At 38.2% G+C, this 19397-nt stretch overlaps 1 protein-coding gene across 12 annotated transcripts in view; it reads left to right on the top strand.

Annotated features, from left to right (window-relative positions):
- Positions 1-19397, top strand: part of ANKRD44 (ankyrin repeat domain 44) — a 340075-nt gene that overhangs the window by 210320 nt on the left and 110358 nt on the right. For all 12 annotated transcript variants that reach the window (XM_078328068.1, XM_035305206.3, XM_078328070.1 and 9 more), the window contains exon 10: positions 10936-11050. In XM_078328068.1, the coding sequence (XP_078184194.1) occupies positions 10936-11050 (115 nt within the window). The remainder of the gene's footprint in view (positions 1-10935; positions 11051-19397) is intronic.

The following is a 19397-nucleotide window of genomic DNA, read 5'->3' as shown; positions in this document are numbered from 1 at the left end:
ATCTGCAAATAGAGACAGTTTGACTTCCTCCTTTGCTAATCAAATACCCTTTATTTCTTTTTCTTGCCTGATTGCTCTGGCTACAACTTCCAATACTATGTTGAATAGGAGTCGTGAGAGAGGGCATCCTTGTCTAGTGCCTGATTTCAAAGGGAATTCTTCCAGCTTTTGCCCATTCAGTATGATATTGGCTGTAGGTTTGTCATATATAGCTTTTATCATTTTATGATCTGTTCCATCAATACCTAGTTTATTGAGAGTTTATAGCATGAAGTGCCGTTTAGTTATATCAAAGGCCTTCTCTGCATCTATTAAGATAATCATGTGATTTTTGTCTTTGGTTCCATTTATGTGATGGATTTATGGATTTACATATATTGAACCAATCTTGCATCTCTGAGATGAAGCTTACGTGGTCATGATGGATAAGCTTCTTGATGTGCTGTTGCAATCTTTTTGCCAGTATTTTCTTGAAGATTTTTGCATCTTTGTTTATCATGGATATTGGCCTGAAGTTTTCTTTTCTTGTTGAGTCTCTGCCGGGTTTTGGTATCAGTATGATGTTGGTCTCATAAATGATTTGGGAAGGATTCCCTCTTTTTGGATTATTTGATATAGTTTCAGAAGGAATGGAACCAGCTCCTCTTTGTACATCTGGTAGAATTTGGCTGTAAACCCATCTGGACTTGAACTTTTTTTGGTTGGTAGGCTATTGATTGCTGCCTCTACTTCAGCTCTTGTTATTGGTCTATTCAGGGTTTCAGCTTCCTACTGGTTTAGTTTTGGTAGAATACAAGTATCTAGGAATTTATCCATTTCTTCCTGGTTTACTGGTTTATGTGACTAGAGCTGTTTGTAGTAATCTCTGATGGTAGTTTGTATTTCTGTGGGATCAGTGGTGATATTCCCTTTATCGTTTTGTATTGCATCTATTTGATTCTTCTCCCTTTTCTTTTTTGTTAATCTGGCTAGCAGTCTGTCTATTTTGTTGATCTTTTCAAAAAACCAGCTCCTGCATTTATTGATTTTTTGAAGGTTTTTTTTGTGTCTGTATCTCCTTCACTTCTGCTCTGATCTTAGTTATTTCTTGTCTTCTGCTAGCTTTTGAGTTTTTTGATCTTGCTCCTCTAGTTCTTTCAATTTTAATGATAGGGTGTCGATTTTAGATCTTTCCTCTCTTCTCTGGTGGGCATTTATTGCTATAAATTTCCTTCTCGATACTGCTTTAAAGGTGTCCCAGAGATTCTGGTAAGTTTTGTCTTCATTCTGGTTGGTTTCAAAGAATATCTTTATTTCTGCCTTCATTTCATTGTTTATCCAGTCAACATTCAGAAGCAAGTTATTCAGTTTCCAAGTGGTTGTGCGGGTTTGAGTGTGTTTCTTGATTCTGAGTTCTAGTCTGATTGTGCTGTGGTCTGATAGACTGTTCGTTATGATTTCTGTTCTTTTGCATTTGCTGAGGAGTGATTTGCTTCCAATTATGTGATCAATTTTAGATTAAGTGCAAGGTGGTGCTGAGAAAAATGTATATTCTGTGGATTTGCAGTGGAGTGTTCTGTATATGTCTATTAGATCTACTTGGTCCAGCTCTGCATTCAAGTCCTGGATATCCTTGTTAATTTTCTGTCTCGTTGACCTGTCTAATATTGACAGTGGAGTATTGAAGTCTCCCACTATTATTGTGTGGGAGTCTAAATTTTGTTTTAGGGTGTTAAGAACTTGCTTTATGTATCTGGGTGCTCCTGTGTTGGGGGCGTATGTATATATTTGGGATAGTTAGTTCTTCCTGTTTGATGGATCCTTTTACCACTATGTAATGTCCTTCTTTGTCTCTTTTGATCTTTGTTGGTTTGAAGTCCATTTTATCAGAGACTAGGATTGCAACCCCTGCTTTTTTTTGTTCTCCATTTGCTTGGTAAATCTTCTTCCATCCCTTTATTTTGAGTCTATGTGTGTCTTTGTATGTGAGATGGGTTTCTTGAATACAGCACAACGATGGGTTCTTACTTTTTATCCAGTTTGCCAGTTTGTGTCTTTTGATTGGGGCGTTTAGGCCATTTACATTCAATGTTAATACTGTTATGTGTGAATTTGATCCTGCCATTTTGTTACTGGCTAGTTTTCTTTCTCTTTAGTTGACATATTTTCTTCATTGCATTTTTGATCTTTGCCATTTGGTTTGCTTTTGCAGTGGCTGGTACTTGTTCCTTTCCATGCTTAGTGTTTCTTTCAGGAGCTCTTGTAGGGTAGGTCTGGTGGTGACAAAATCTCTCAATAATTGCTTGTCCGTAAAGGATTTTATTTCTCCTTCACTTATGAAGCTTAGTTTGGCTGCATATGAGATTCTGGGTTGAAAGTTCTTTTCTTTAAGGATGTTGAATATTGGCCCCTGCTCTCTTCTGGCTTATAGAGTTTCTGCCGAGAGATCTGCTGTGAGTCTGATTGGCTTCCCTCTGTGGGTGACTTGACCTTTCTCTCTGCCTGCCCTTTGTTCCTTCATTTCGACCCTGGTGAATCTGATGATTATGTGCCTTGGGGTTGCTCTTCTTGAGGAATATCTTTGTGGAGTTCTCTGTATTTCTTGATTTTGAAATTTGGACTGCCTTGCTAGGCTTGGGAAGTTCTCCTGGATAATATCATGGAGTGTGTTTTCCAGCTTGGATTCATTCTCCCCATCATATTCAGGTACACTAATCAAGCATAAATTAGGTTTTTTTTCACATAATCCCATATTTCTTGGAGGCTTTGTTCATTTCTTTTTACTCTTTTTTCTCTTGTATTGCCTTCTCTTTTTATTTCATTGAGTTGATCTTCAATCTCTGATGTCCTTTCTTCTGCTTGATTGATTCAGCTATTAAAACTTGTGTTTGCTTCATGTAGTTCTCATGCTGTGTTCTTCAACTCCATCAAGTCGTTTAGGTTCTTCTCTAAGCTGGTTATTCTAGTTAGCTTTTCGTATAACCTCTTTTCAAGGTTTTTGGTTTCTTTGCATTGAGTTAGAACATATTCCTTTAGCTCTGAAAAGTTTGTTATTATCCATCTTCTGAATCCTGTTTCTGTCAATTCTTTGCACTCCTTCTCGGTCAAGTTGTGATCCTGTGTTGTTGAGTAATTGTGGTCCCTTGAAGGAGAAGAGGTGTTCTGGTCTTTGATGGTTTCACCATTTTTGTGTCGGTTTTTTCCCATCTTTGTGGATTTACCTGGCTGTGGTGTCAGAGAGCTGCTTGATGAGGTCGCTTGTCTGCCTGTGGGGGCGCTACCGGGTTTCTAGGGACTCCTTCAGGTTACTAGGGAAGCTTCCTGTGTCTTTTCTGTTTAAGTTTAGGAGATTAGGCCCACCTCTTCCGCTGACCTGTAGGCTCTGCTGGGTTGTCAAGAACTCCGTCCCATTGTTAAAACATGTAGCCCAGTCCCACCCCTCTCTAGTGGTGGGTTGTGCCCATCCTCCACTGGGCTGGATCATTCAGGGTTCATCTCAGACTGTGGCACTGGCTACACAACCCACTGTAGTCAGAGCTTCAGCCCTCTGGGGTTTGTCGGGGAGGTTAGGGACCCGCCCAGCCACACCTGGCAGTCTCCCCCTTTCAGCTTTCTCTCTCTGGTCATGGGGTAAGGGCCTCCCAGCTGCTCGGGCTTACAGCTCCCTCTCTCTCTGGGTGGGGGGAGGGGGTGATAGCTCAGTCTGCAGACTCTTATTCAACTCCGCATTTGTAATTCCCCACGCTTGACTGGCAAAGATCCCCTGTTCTGTGTATTGCTGAGGCTTTGGTGGAAGGACTGTATCTGGACTGGAACGCCAGAGGTGGAGCCTCCGGCTCGCAGGTCAGATGCACTTTCTGGGTGAAGCAGCACCCCTGCCTGCTTTGGTCTGCCCTTAGTGGGCTTTGCTAACCCTCGGCCCAGACCTGTTGAAATGCACCTGGTACCTCAGTTGGAGCTAGGAGATCTCTGGGTTTCTGCATCTCTTTTGCTGGGTGTTGTGCACTGGAGTTGTGTCTAATCCGCCATCTTGGATCCTCCCTATGTGTTTTGTTAAGTTGCATTGGTGTTTGGACTTTGAATAGCTTTCTCTGCTTCCCTGACTGTTCTCCAATCGGGGTTACTAGTTTTCATAACTTTGTTTTTCCAGAATTGTCCAGCTTTGGTAAGATAATGAAAAGAACAAAAAAACTCACTCTTTTTTTTTTGAAACAGAATCTCACTCTGTCAACCAGTCTGGAGTACAGTGGTGCAATCTTGGCTCACTGCAGCCTCTGCCTCCTGGGTTCAAGCAATTCTCCTGCCTCAGCCTCCCAAGTAGCTGGGACGACAGGCACGTGCCACCATGCCCAGCTAATTTTTGTATTTTTAGGAAAGATGGGGTTTCACCATGTTGGCCAGGATTGTTTTGATCTCCTGATCTCGTGATCTGCCCACCTCAGCTTCCCAAAGTGTGGGGATTACAGGTGTGAACCACAGCGCCCAGCCAAAAAATCCACTCTTTTTATTAAAACCCAATCTTTTTTAGTTAGTAAGCAAAGACTACCTCTGCTATCCAATCACGTTGTTTGCTATCTGAAGCTGTGTTGTCATAGTGAGGGGGGAAAGGAACTGACCGAAGACACAATCTGGTGTCCGGAGGCTGATCTCACCATTGGCCTTTGGCAGCCCCCTTATATGTCGTCCAGCAGGTTACCCACGTTCAAAAATGATGTTTTATTCACAGAAGCTTTAAAAATAAATCGAATTTGAAAAGAAAGATTTAAGTTCTAGGTTAGGATGAGTCAGTTTTGGATTTTTGACCCTTTGGCTCACAGTCCTTCCAAGGCAACTTAATAAGCTGCCTTGTTTGTGCAATGAAAAACTAATTTCAGATGAAAGCTTAAAAGATGCAAATTAATTTTCCTTTCTGACGTGCTCCGTATACTTCTAAGCTGGCAAATGTTTATTTTCCCCACTAGTTGTCAATGATCAATCACTAGTATTTAACTTGCAACTTTCAAATGACAAACAATAAAGATATTTCATTCACATTCCAAGCAAGTTATAAACATTTTCAAATGAAAATGGAAAGGTTTGTGGAGTGCTTCTAAGCTAGAAATGCACTTATCTAGAGGTGCTGCTTAAATAGAAAACATATTTTCTGATAACAAATAGTCTCTCTTTTATTTTTCCACTAAGTTATGATGTTTTCCTGAAATATATTTTAAATGATAGCAAAAGCACACATGGACAATAGTAATAATTATTATGTTTTTAGACAAAATCTCACTCTGACACACAGGCTGGAGTGCAGTGGCTCGATCTCATCTCACTGCTACCTCTTCCTCTCGGGTTCAAGCAGTTTTCCTGCCTCGGCCACTTAAGTAGCTAGAACTACAGGCACTTGCCATCACCCATGGCTAAATTTTGAATTTTTAGTAGAGACAGGGTTTTGCCATGTTGGCCAGGCTGTTCTTGAACTCCTGGCCTCAGGCGATCTGCCCATCTCAGCCTCCCAAAGTGCTGGGATTACAGATGTGAGCCAGTGTGCCTAGCCAGTTATCTATATTTTTATAGTTTTAGATTGACTTGTAAGTGAAAACAACAACTACAAGAAAAAAACTTTTATCAGCTCAGACCCTCTTTTCTACCCTTCCTGATGTTCTTCACTCTTCTCTTTCTGTATCCAGTTTTTGGCATATGTGAGGCTCTAACACTTCTTAAGAATGATTTGGTGACTCTTGGCTGGGGAGGATGTGGATTAACGGAGTGTTTTTCCAGGGCAGACTTCCCTGTAGTCTGGGGATCTCTGTCTCACATCTCCTTGGATCAGTTAGACAGTTGGGGCTTTCAGGCAGACCACCATGGGCAGTTCTGATATGGATACATGCACACTGGATTGCTCTGAGGCATCTGTGGAGACCAGGTGGCTGCCTATCTCCAAAGCTACCAACAAGTCATAAAATGATCTCAATTGGACACTTCTAAATTCAGATCATAGTGAATTGTCTGTTGAGTCCCCAGAAGATCATAGTAACTAACTTTATTTTTTTTATTTTTTTCTGATTACAAAATTAGTGCATGCTCACTGAAAACTAAAGTCATGAAAGAGATTACCCATGGTCCCCACCAATGTGTCTCCTCAGTCCTATCCCAAGAATTTTTACTGGCAGTTGGGTGACACTTCTGGATTTTCTATATATTTGAGAATATGTGTAAATATATTTAATTATTACTTTACAGAAGTGATCATACTCTATTATTTTGACAATTCATTTAAAAAATAAGTGGCTCATGACATGGTGGCTCATGCCTGTAATCCCAGCACTTTGGGAGGCCGAGACAGGTGGATTACTTGAGGTCAGAGTTCAAGACCAGCCTAGCCAACATGGCGAAACCCCATCTCCACTAAAAATACAAAAATTAGATGAGCATGATGGTGTGTTCCTGTAATCCCAGCTATTTGGGAGGCTGAGGCAGGAGAATCACTTGAACCCAGAAGGCAGAGGTTGCAGTTAGCCGAGATTGCACCACTGCACTCCAGCCTGGGTGACAAAATGAGGCTTCATCTAAAAAAAAAAAAAAAAAAACTTACTAAAGGAAATCATCCATCTCAACAACAACAGAAAAAGCAAAACAAAACCTAAAACAACAACAACAAAAAACCCCACTATGACACAAAAACAAAGACTTGAAGAAAGATCAGTAATTATATTCAGGTTGCCATTTATATTTCTCTGTCCCAGTCAGTTAAAAAGAGACTCCTTTTTCGTAAACAGCTATTAAGTTGCAGCCCCCAAATGGGCAAACTTATTGGCAGCAAATTGATTTTCAAACAAAATTCTACACACAGAGGTCTTGAGAGTGAGGGAGGCATCTAAAATCCTGTGTGTGCTAATTGGAGTTTTTGAAACAATTGTCCCCTTCACAAAGTGCACATATTTTTGGTAATCATTTCACTTTGTAGCAACTATTTTTATACTCTAGCCCTGTAGTACTCCTGGCTAGAAAAAGCATTGAAAATCAATCTTAGGGAGTTGTTAGTTATAATGAACAATAGTAGGATTCATTGGAATGAAGGACCATGTAGATCTGATGAGGACCTTATGGACAGTCTTACTACAAGAGACAGTCGCCTGGCCTGGAAGGTAATGCTCTTTCCCCAGGTCTGAGAAGACTCTCAATAGCTTCTTTTTGGCATAGTGCTCAAGTATACTGCTAACAGAATGCTAATGGTTACAGCCTTTCTCAAAAGCTTTTTGCCCATGTGTATCAGGGGTCTCCATGCCTTTAGCCAGTAGTCCTACTTTTAAAAATGTTGCTGGCTGGGCACGGTGGCTCACACCTGTAATCCCAGCACTTTGAGAAGCTGAGGCAGTGGATCACTTGAGGTCAAGAGTTGGAGACCAGCCTTGCCAACATGGTAGAACCAGGTCTGTACTAAAAGTACAAAAATTAGCCAGGTGTGGTGGCAGGCCCTTGTAATCGCAGCTATTCAGGAGGCTGAAACAGGAGAATCGTTTGAACCCAGGTGGCGGAGGTTGCAGTAAGCTGAGATTGCGTCACTGCACTCCAGCCTGGACAACAAAATGAGACTTCATCTCAAAAAAAAAAAAAAAAAGTTACTAAAGGAAATCATCTGAAATGTAAAGACTATTTCTAAACATGTCTATTCCTGTGTTTTTCTTAATAGCAAAGATTTGGGTATGGCCTCAATGCCTATTAATTGAGGACTTGCTAAATAAATTCTCTAGATACTGATATTATGTAGTCATTTATAATTAATGGAAAAAATTCATGACATGGGAAGGTTTGCAATGTAACATTAAAGGAGAATGTAGGATTAAAAAACTCTTTCTACACCAGGAACTCAACCATGGGGAAATTCTGCATACATAGGCACACATACACATAACTGGAAGGAAATATTCCAGAATATTAGCACTGACTATCTGGGATAATCAGTGAATTTATAGATGACTTCTATTTTCTTCTTTGTATTTCTGTTTCATTTTCTATTTTACTGCATCTTCTAAATTTTCTACATAAGAAAATACTTTCTCAATCAGAAATAAGGCATTTAAAACAAATGTATCCATCTTTCTAGACTGATTGAAGCCATTCATATATTTATATTTCTCAGGGTTTTATATTACTTATCCTGGCATATATAGATTTGTATATATGGTTTAGATATCACCCCAAAAAGAAACCTCATACCCATTAGCCATCACTCCCCATTCCTCAGCCCCTGGCAACCATTAATTTAGTTTCTGCCTCTATGAATTTGTTCAGGCTGTTTTTTTGAATTTTTAGTCTTTTAGGCATTCAGGGAACATTTATTTAGTCAGTCAACAAACACACCATCACCAAGATAAACTCCAAATGGATCAGTTACCTAAATCTGAAAAAGAAAACCTTTCCAGTATAGAAAACATGTGACAATTTCTTTGTTACCAGGGTATAGAGAAAGCCTCCCTAATACAAACTCAAACATGATAAAAGACTAATACATTACTTGCCCCCCTCCCCCAATTTTTTTGATGGGAAAAAATACCAAAAATAAAAAGCAAAACCTGTGGGAAAAATATTTGTAACATGTATTGCTGATAAATGAGTAATCTCCAAAATAGAGCTTACTCATTTTAAGAGTTATTGAAAATAACTTGTTCATTTTTCTCAGTTTGTGTGGATGTCCTTAAACATATGAAAAGATGTTCAACTTCCCTCATAATAACAGAAATGCAAATGAAAGCTGCAGAGAGATACCAGTTCTCACCCATCAGAGAGCAGATATTCAAAAGCTTGACAAGGCTATAAGGAAAAGTGCCTCCCATATAGTGCTGGTTAAAGTGCAAAATTGCACAGTGTCCATAGAGAAATCTGGCAAAATCTAATAAAACCATACACTAATTTTCTCTTTGACCTAAAAATCTCCATTCTGGGAATTTATCTTGAAGATACATCTAACAAATATGAAGCAACATATGTATGAGATTATTCACTGTAGCATTCCAGATAATAGCAAAATGTTGTTTATACCCTAAATACTTATCCATAGGGGATGAGTGTACTAACCTAGTACATCTGTGCAATGGAAAAAAATTAAGCTGTACAAAAATGAGGAAGATCTCCAAGAAGTGATCTTTAGAAGTGAGTTCTAGGATAAACTCTTAAGTAAGGGGGGTGGAATTTTTTTGCAAAGAGAAGCACAGAAGCAGAAACAAAAACTAATGAAAATGATTACTATAGGATGTGTATGAGAATGAAGAGGAAGGGATAAGAATGAGTAAGGCTTTTAAAAAATATTATTTTGACTTTTGAAACATATGTTTTACACATTATTAAAATAAAATAAAACCCAGTAAAAATTTTTTTGAAAGCAAACAATCAAATGAACTTATCTCGATAATATAAGCTGTATAATAAAGAATTCAGGTAACTTGTGAACAAAGTACCCCCTGCATATGCTAAAAATCATTGTGGGAAAGTCTGTTGGGAAATCAGATATCTGCACGGTCTCAAAGTGTCACCCCACAAATTATCTGTTAATTACAAAGGGGAAAATACATGTTTATAGTAAGTGTGCTGGCAGACACCAACTTAACCACATAATCAAGTCTTTTTTTTTTACTGTGTTAAAATATACATAACATAAAATTTACTGTTTTAACCATTTTTAAGTGTACAGTTAAGTGGTATCTGGTACATTCCCACTGTTGTACAATCATCACCTCCATCCATTTTCAGAACTCTTTCTTTTCCCAAGCTGAAAATTGGTACCCATTGCAAGTAGTCAAACTTTACATCACCTGGGAATGGAGTAACTGTACATGTGCTAAGAAAATGCAGTGGGAAGCACACATCTGCTCTGGGCATTATTGCCAAAATGTTTAGCCTGAATCTAATAATGAAGAAACCAGAGATAACTGCAGAGTGCAGAGCATCTGACACAACTCCTGGTTTGGCCTCCAATAAGATCAATGACACAAGAAACTTTAAAAAAAAAATGGCCAGGAGGATTGTTTTGGAGTAATGGAAACTAAAGAGACATGACAACCAGGTGCTATCAGAATTTTTGGTTGGAGGCTGGATTAAAACAAGATAGCTATTATAAAGCACATTTTGGGGACAATCTGAGAAATTGGAATAGGCACTACTATTACATAAAATTATTTTATCAGTGTTAAATTTCTTGGGTACAATGATGGAATTGTGGTTATATGCAAAAATGTCTGTTCTTAGGAAAAACATTCTTAGTGGTAAAACGTTATGATATCTAACTTTTTAAATGGTTCCTTAAATAAATGAATAAATAGACCAATTGTATGTATACACGAAAAAGGGAGAGAAAAAAGAAATTTAGTGACATAAAAACTGGGGGAAAAGAAGGCAAAATAAAACCTAATAACAATACTATATTATTAAAACAAGTATTGCTGTCTATTATCACAGTGTTTATAAATTTAGTCATTTTCAGTTTATTGCCTATGCTTTTACTCATTTTAGTCATCATATTTTAAGCTAGATCATCAAATTACATGAAATTATTTCCTGAACTCTCCATCCCCTTTGGTTCTTATGTTTTAGCACGAGGTTTATATATGTCTTTAATTCAGCAGGGAAAATGAATATTGAACATGTCTTCAGAATTACACTTTATGGGATTTGAATACATTGTTCATTCAGAGCAGGTATTCAGTTGTGAGATTTTGAATCCTTAAATAAGACAATATGGAAAGATTTCTCAAAAGTATTTCTAATAGACTTCTATCTACACAGGTATACTACTACTACTACTACTTCAGATGGTGATTTGTTCCCTTAAAAAGCATTCTTGTACTTCAGAGCAAAGATGCACAACTGGAATAGGAAAGAAATCAACATTTGGTTGATATGAGAGACTAGCAGAGAACATAACACCTGAATCAACCTGAATCTTTGCATTATCCTGTATTAAAATATCTCTTTCAGGAGGTGAAATTGACTGTGTGGATAAGGATGGCAACACTCCTCTCCATGTGGCTGCAAGATACGGTCATGAGCTTTTGATTAACACCTTAATAACCAGCGGAGCTGACACAGCCAAGTAGGTTACCGCAAAAATATGGTGGAATAATTGCCTCAAGTGGGAATACTGCCAAAAAGATTCTTCTGTGCAGTAGTAGATAGTTCTCATTTATCCAGGTGAAAGTGGATCTGTACCATTACACTAAATACAAATTAAATTTGAAATAAATAAAAGGCCTTTTAAAAGGCCTTTTAATGGCAGAGGCCTTTTAAAAACAGAGGCAAAGAAGAACCAATTTTATTTTTTAGCTTCATCCAAATGAGGTCTATTTCAGTGGTTTTAATTAAGGAAACCTGAACTTTATTTCTAACTTTGCTTTCTAATATTCTCTGTCCTTACCAATGCTTAATATTAAACGGGAAAAATAAAACATAACAGCCAGGCACGGTGGCTCATGCCTGTAATCCCAGCACTTTGGGAGGCCGAGATGGGCAGATTAGCTGAGGTAGGGAGTTCGAGACCAGCCTGATCAACATGGAGAAACCCTGTCTCTACTAAAAATACAAAATTAGCCAGTCGTGGTAGCACATGCCTGTAATCCCAGCTACTTGGGAGGCTGAAGCAGAAGAATCGCTTGAACCCAGGAGGTAGAGGTTGCAGTGGGCAGAGGTCGTGGTGGGAAGAAGTTGTGGTGAGCCAAGATCATGCCATTGCACTCCAGCCTAGGCAACAAGAGCAACACTCCATCTCAAATAAGTAAATAACACAACATAACATAACATAACATAACATAACATAACATAACATAACATAACATAACATAACATAACATAACATAACATAACAAATAAGTAACATAACTGGCCAATTCAGAATTTCTTCAGAGTGCTTGTTCAGCTTTAATGGTATGGTTATAGAGTACAATTAAGGCAATTTGCTATGTAGCGAAGGGGAGACCTGACTTCACTGCATTTCAGTTCAACAAAAATACATAAAGCATCTATGCTGGGTGCTATGGGAGATTTCAGAGGGTATAAGTTACCTAGTTGGTATCTTTAAGGAGCTCACAATTTTGTTCGAGTCCCAAGACCCACTTAAGACAAAGAACCATGCAAGATTATATATCATAAAGTTCTAAATGAAACAGGACTTAAGTGGCACGTTTGGTGTAGATAATCTGTGCTGCAGAATATAGACAGGGAGGAGAGAGTTCAAAAGTGGCCAGTGTTTTCTGAAAAGACTTCAAGAAGAAGATGAATTTTAGGTAGGCTTTAGGGGCTGAGAATTATCTGAGTACCACAGAGGGTGGCAGCCATCCCAAACAGGGAGGAAAGCAGGAACAAAACAGGCAGACTCCACACCAGGGGAGAGTTCGGCTGACAAGGAGAGAATGTGATGATGCTGTGCATCATCCAGGAGCAGGACCCAATGATGGTTGGGAGCCCAGGCTTTGGTGGGGTGCTCCCTTGATACCAATCCAAGCTGCTTCCCATATGAGCTGTGTGACTTTGGGCCCATTGCCTCATTGGAAAAATTGTAGTAATAATAGTATTTATCTGTAGGTTTAGTAAAAGGATTAAATGACTTACTTACTAGTAAAGCTCTTTGATACCTGGTAAGATCTGTATGAGTTCTATTAATACATCTGCTAAGGTTATTAAAAAGATAACCCATTTTAAAACCTCTGTGAACAGTGCCTGGCATGTAGTCAGCTATCAATATATGTCAACTATTATTTTATTATTTAGTAATAGGTAGTAAAGCTGAATTAAGGAGGGTCTTCAATGCCTGAATAAAGAGTTTAGCCTTGATCACAGGGACTGTGTGTAACAATAACTGAATTTTTAGAAGAAAAACCATATGAAGACAGTATATCTTAGGAATTCTATTTTATTTGTCAATTTTGTGCAACACAATTGAAAGTCTTGCATGAGAATGAGCTAAAATTGAAATGGTCTGGGAAAGATGTCGTGGGATCATGAAATCAGATTCACAGAGGGTACGTTGTTCTGGACTTAAAGTGAGTTACGGGAAGCACTGTGGTAGATTGGTAGGCTATAATGGTTTATTGTCATCAGTTCAACATTAAGTTGAACGGAGTTCCAAACATCTCCCAGTCTAGTGGTAGAGTTAAGAACACGCACAAATGACTGTGTATTGTGAAGCTTGTGGAGATGGATGTTTGGACCAGGCTGTGGGAACAGAGTGAGAGAGACACTAATTTTCTGGGTCTCGCAGAAGAAATGATGTTGTAACAAAAGAAAGGATATGTAGGTGTTTGCTAGTTGGACAGAATTATGGGGTAGAAAGAGAAATGCGAGCAAGGAGGGATATCCCAAGAAGAGGGAACAGTCATTATAAAGACATAAACATGTGAACATGTTAAAAGCACATTTCTAAAGCATTGGATGTTTGGTGGGTGGAGTGGAAAGAAATGAGGTGGAAAGGCTAGAAGAGCCACATCTCTAAGGACTTTGCAAGTACTGCCAAGGAATTAGATTCCATTCTGAGTCATTTGGAAGCTGTTAAAGAATTCTAAGTGGGTATAGAACAGGTTGTGTCTAATGATCCCATTTGTGTGTAAGAAAGATCTCTCTGATAGCAGTCCAGACATATTGGAGGCAGTCCAGGCTAGAAACACTTGGCAGCCTCTTGCAAATGTCCAGGGAAGAAAAGATGAGGTCTTGGGCTAAAGATGAGGCTGAGGGACGACAGAAGAGGGGAATGCTGACAAATAGTATTAGCAGTGGGATATCTCTTTACAGAAGAGAAGAGAATCTGGATGTTGCAAGTTAAAATAAGCCTCTTGGTTTTGTGGGAAGAGCTCTACACTAGGATTCAGGATGCTCTTACCAGGTTCTGGAGTTCCCAGCCAGATCGTGGATGCCCAAAGCTAGAGATAATAAATGCTCAGTGTTAATTCGGCAAAAGAAAAAATATTTAGGCACCAACTGACTTTACCTGTAATGTGTTAATATTTTCAGTGGTTTTTTTTTTCAGCTTTGGGTTACTTGGGGAATTTTAGCCAAATAATCATTAATTTCTGATTTTCTTCCACACTTGAATTCATTTTAGGAATAAAAATTAGCTAGATCCAATAATCACTAAAAATTTTCTCCTAAAAACCATTTAATTCAATATGATTAAAGTTTATTACCTTGTAATTACTTTGCTTTCAATTTATGGCAACACAGACCATGTAGCAAAAGTGCCTTAAAAATAACATTGTTGTTCAAGTATCCTTTTATTCCATTGTCTCTGCTATGTCCTAGGGACACAAATGACAGAAACATTGTCTCTACCTCAAAGAGCCATGTCTGCTTTCTTTGTCACAACGTATCTTGGCGTGTGACATGCTACCTTCAGTGACAGTGATTCCTTATGGCAGTGATTGTATGTGTGTGTGTAAGTGCCTTTGTGTGTTTGTGTGTGTGGGAGAATGGAAACCACCCTAGGGCAAAATATCAAAATGAAGGGAAGAGTAATTGGAGAAGATTAAATTTGCCAAAAGCCTCTCAGAAAATCACTGTTCTCTGGATTCCTTATAGGATTATTAAAGAGGAGAAAAATAGGCCTTTCACAAATAAGTAAAAAAAAAATAGCATTTATGAAAAGAACCCCTCTTCATTCATAAGCAATATAGCCAAATGTATTTAAAAGAACTCTATATGACAAGTTTTATCATTATTACTTTCTTAAGGATTTATTTGAATCTAAAATAAATGTCAGCCGTTGATGAGAATGTTCTTTGTTATTCTTTTTGCTTCTCTGAACTTTAAGTCAGAGCAACTTCCTATGGTTTGACTCACTGCTCATGCAACTTTATGTGGTGTCCAAGCCCTCTGGTTTATCTTCTTTCATTTTGTTAGTTTGGGGCACTTGTCTTTAGGATTTTAATTCGCCTCTCCCCTTACCAATTATGCTTTCTTTTTCTGCCTCAACTGCAGCAGAATTAGGGGTATTGTAGTTTATAGATAACTGGCTCTGACATTCATTCATTCGTTAAATATTGTTTGAGGTCCTAAGTAGTATGTACGATGTCAGGTTCTGGGATTACAGAGGTCCCTTGAGGAATTTATAATCTCTTGGGGGTAAGATTTAAACAAGCAATACAATCATGAATGCTAAGTGTGATGCCAGAGCAATTGCTGGGTGCCATTTAGATATGTAAAAACATATCTAAGACATGGAAGCCAGTCTTGCAAGACTAGAGAAGGAAGACGTAATGGTTAACCAAGTCTGAAGGATGACTAGCAGTTAGCTCATGGTAGCAAGGGTCTTTTAGATCCTTAGTGTATAGTTATTTTTATTATAATGTCATGTGAATATGTATAAACATAAACTAGGTAAACTTTTTAGGCTTTTGACATTAACAAATTAATATATTTAAAAATTAAAAAATACATGGAAACAGAAACCAATACCATTCATGTTAACTGCACAATTTAGCAGTAGCAAACTGGGCACTGCTCTGAGGGGTTACATTTAACTTTCATTGTAACTTCATGGGGTAAATGCTATGATGATCCCCATCCTTACAGGTTAAGTAAATGAGGCACAGAGAGGTTCAGTTACCTGCTCAAAGTCACAGAGCCAGTAAGGGGTAGAAATGGGACTCATCTTCGGTCTATTGGATCTGGAGCCTCGGCTCCTAACCATGTGGCTTGCTGCCTCTACATAACAGATGAATGTGATAGTTGACATTTTGCCAAAGTGAAATCACCATTTGTGTAGGATTATGATCCTGGCGACTGAGGCGCAGGCTTTTTAGAGTTCAGTATATACTGCAAGAATGGAGGTTTTGCAGTGGCTTAAAGTGGTGGGACAGTGGACTTGTCATGCAGCACAGAGCCCCTTATTCAAACTACTGCCAAATTTCGTTTATATGGAAAGCTCAGGTACTGCATTATCATTGACCCTCCCTAGGTTCAGCCTTATCACTTGTCCATTGAGTCCATCTTTATTCTTTTCTCAGTGGCCCATGCCAGTACTACACAAACACCAGTGTGATCCTCAATATGAACATGGACACTGAAATTAGGCAGAGGTATGCAGTGATAAAGGGCCACTGTGATGAGCCCAAAGAATGCTTTTATGCCAATTGTTTTAGATTATTATCAAAAGGAAAAGACAAGTTAAAATTCTCACAACTCTTGAGATCCCAGAGATATTTCCAGTGCCTCAGAGAGGCACTGATTAGTTTGAGAAATAATGAGAGAAGCAGTAGAGAAAAATAAGAGTGTTTCAGGTGGAGGGACTGGCATGTGCAAAGGCCTGGGGGCAGGAAGGAGCCTGGTTCTTACAGGAATGGAAACACATTTATTGAGATTCTAGAATATGCAGATTAGACAACAGCCAGATTGAGAGGGGGCCTCTCGAGCCACTTTAAAGTGTTTAAATTTGACTCAAAAGGAACCACTGAAAATCTGTTCATTGCAAATAACAAGGACCAGGTCTCATGGTTGTCACTTAACGGTGCATACCAAATACTTGGAATTGCATAGATAAAATTCGTAAGAAATTGGCTTAGTTGGACTGATCATTTGATAAAAACCATAAGATTATCTTATTCTAAATTTAGGAAGTGTTTCTGTCTCACCCACTCAGTGAGCAAAGCTAAGCCATTCCCACTTACACAGAAAGATAACAGAAATGTTAACTGATCATGATTCATTCTTGGCTTTTAAGGAATCACACCTGATTTTAAGGAAGTACAACCTGATTACAACTTCAAAACTCATGTACTGCTGATTACCAATTAAGCTTATACAAATTTCAAGGGTAACAATCCTACTAGCATGTATGGTAAAGGATTTCCATGTGCCTGATGCTCTATTGTAGCACTACGTGAACATTATCTCCATGGACCCTTACAGTTGCTGTGTGATAGAGTCACTGTGATTACCTTATTTTCCTGAGGAGAGAAGTGTTATGCATTTACCAAAGATGAGGCAGATAGCAAATAGCAAAACGAGGACTCAAACCCCAAGTTTCTGACTCTGTCACCTTAATCATGTGTTCTTTACTCAAATGGCCTAAAGAGAAGGTTCTAGAAAAGACTGGATGTAGGGAGGGCAGCCACATCTCCCTGATGCCATGGAGAAAGCTTCAAAGACCCCAAATTCTAATCATGTGAAGGCTCTTTCTTCACCTCTAACAGCTCTCTGCAAGACAGGCCTGCAGACCTCATTTATTCTGAAATAACTGGGTAGGAGATGCCAACTAGCAGCTAAATTAGAACTAGGTAATATAAATCTGTTCCATTAATTTAATGACTGGTCAAATAAATGTGGCAATTTAACTGGAATTGGTCTCCTCTTTCATGTAACTTATGCATTGTTAACTTCAGTATGATTTGGCACCTGCATTCTTGATCTCCCTTGGTGTATACCTGATGAAATAAGAGGGATGCTTCTTAATTGACTGAGATAGCCAAATCCTAATTTTCCTGTGAAAGGTTTTATAATCCTTCCTTTATGATCAGTTTTATTTTATAACAATAAAGCAGTAATTTTATTTTGAAATACATAAATAGTTTCTGAAGTGATGCAGGGACACTGAATTCTACTTTTCTTTCCAGTGTTGGCTTGAAGCTTAGTTTTACTACTTGAACCATAATTTCATATACAAGTGCAAATGCCATAGCATTTGAGTCTGTACTAATCTGTTTTCAAATCGTACACTGAGGTAGTAACTTTTTATTCACTGTGGAATCAAAAATATATAAAACAATTTTTACTAGACCTTTTAAATTAGAGTAGCGCTCTCTCTCTCATCTTCTCAGGTTTGTAAGGAGCAGTGAAAAAAAAATCAGCAAATGTAGAGTGTGACGAATTATCTAAAGATGGGTTTTAAGTGGCAAGATTGATTGGAAATATTGGTAATGAGGTTTATGGAATATATCATATTGTTCCTGTTATACTATCACTTATAGTTTTTGTTTTTCCATTTGGTTTCTTATAGAGTTTGATGCTATTTCCCCAAACTCATTTGCTTATATTATTTTACGTAAAGATATATATGGAATTTTATAAACTATATTGTATATATATTATGTGTATATATATTTTTATTTATGGGTGTATATGAACATATTTTGTGAGTGTGTGTGTGTGTGTGTATGTATGTATGTATTTAAAGAATGAAGAAGGCTCAAAAAAATCTTGAGAAATCCAGTTTTTGATTCCAGGCACATTCTTTCAGGAATGAAAATATTCTATCCATTTTCCTCTTCTAAATGTCCAGATATATTTAATCACGTATTTTTGCCTTAAATTCCCAAAACAAATAAAATGATTAGGTAAAATCACATTAGCTTTAAGTTCCATTTAATAAGTAGGTCTTAAAACATGTTAGGCACTTAAAAAAAAAGAATGCTTCTCTTGAATCAAGAGGGAACAATGTAAATAATAGCATAAGTAGAACAGCTTCTCTCCCGTCCCCCAACTCCCTCTCCCCTTTCACAAGCATCAAGGTCATCACTGATGCAATTGCATTTCAGAATTTTTTTGATAAATGATGAGAAAGGCAATTACAAGCAGTTCTCCACATGACGCTGCCTGGAAGACAAGCAAATTGCATCACTTGATGGATGCCAGCTATTACACACACTGGGCTGGCATCTCCATATAGGGAAAGGAAAACAAACAGAGGGAAGACTGAACAAAACCATCAGTACATAGGAAGAAGCTATTATGGAAAGAGAAAACGGTGGTTAATTGCTGATAGAATTGAATATTGCAAAACATTGAGTACCATGAAATGTCTGTGAATGTGTATGTCCTTTCATGCAGTCACAAAGATACACCATCATCATAACTTTTGAGATGGTAAATAAAATTTATGTACCCAGAGCTTAGCAAATTCAAATCACATGTGTTTCTTTATGAAGCATGGAGTCTGAAAAATGGGCCACTTTGTGCCAGAGAGGAGATTTAGGTAATTAATGCTGCAGAGTGTAAACAGATACAGTCCCATACTTGCTTGTATTATGCAGAAGATTTAAACAATCTGAAATGTATTATTTGATTAAAATGAGATGTTATGAGGAATGGTCACTAACATTATAAATGCCTGTAAGTACACAGGAATCACCTGGTGATGCTGCTTGGTATGAACTACAATTCAACACATGGCTTTGGGTCCTTGTTGAAAAAGATGTAGTAGGGAAGAGGAGGAGGATTTAATCCTGAAGGCAAAAAGTGCTGCCATCAGAAGTCTGCCTGTCCCTTAAGGGGTCATCTGGGGGACTGTGTTGTGGTGGGGGTTGATCTATAAAGTCCATTTCTAGATTCTCTCTTTAATACTACTAAGTTTATGAAATATATGCAAAGTAATGTTTATTACTCCCAACTGTGTTTTTTGTGACTGGTATTGTGATGTGGGTTGGAAGATGAAGTTTGATCAGCAAATGACAAACATTAGT

The sequence above is a fragment of the Callithrix jacchus genome, chromosome 6 (assembly GCF_049354715.1).
Source record: "Callithrix jacchus isolate 240 chromosome 6, calJac240_pri, whole genome shotgun sequence".
NCBI classification, from domain to species: Eukaryota; Metazoa; Chordata; class Mammalia; order Primates; family Cebidae; genus Callithrix; species Callithrix jacchus.
The sequence above is the reverse complement of the archived record's forward strand: the minus strand, read 5'-3'. Positions and strand labels throughout refer to the sequence as shown.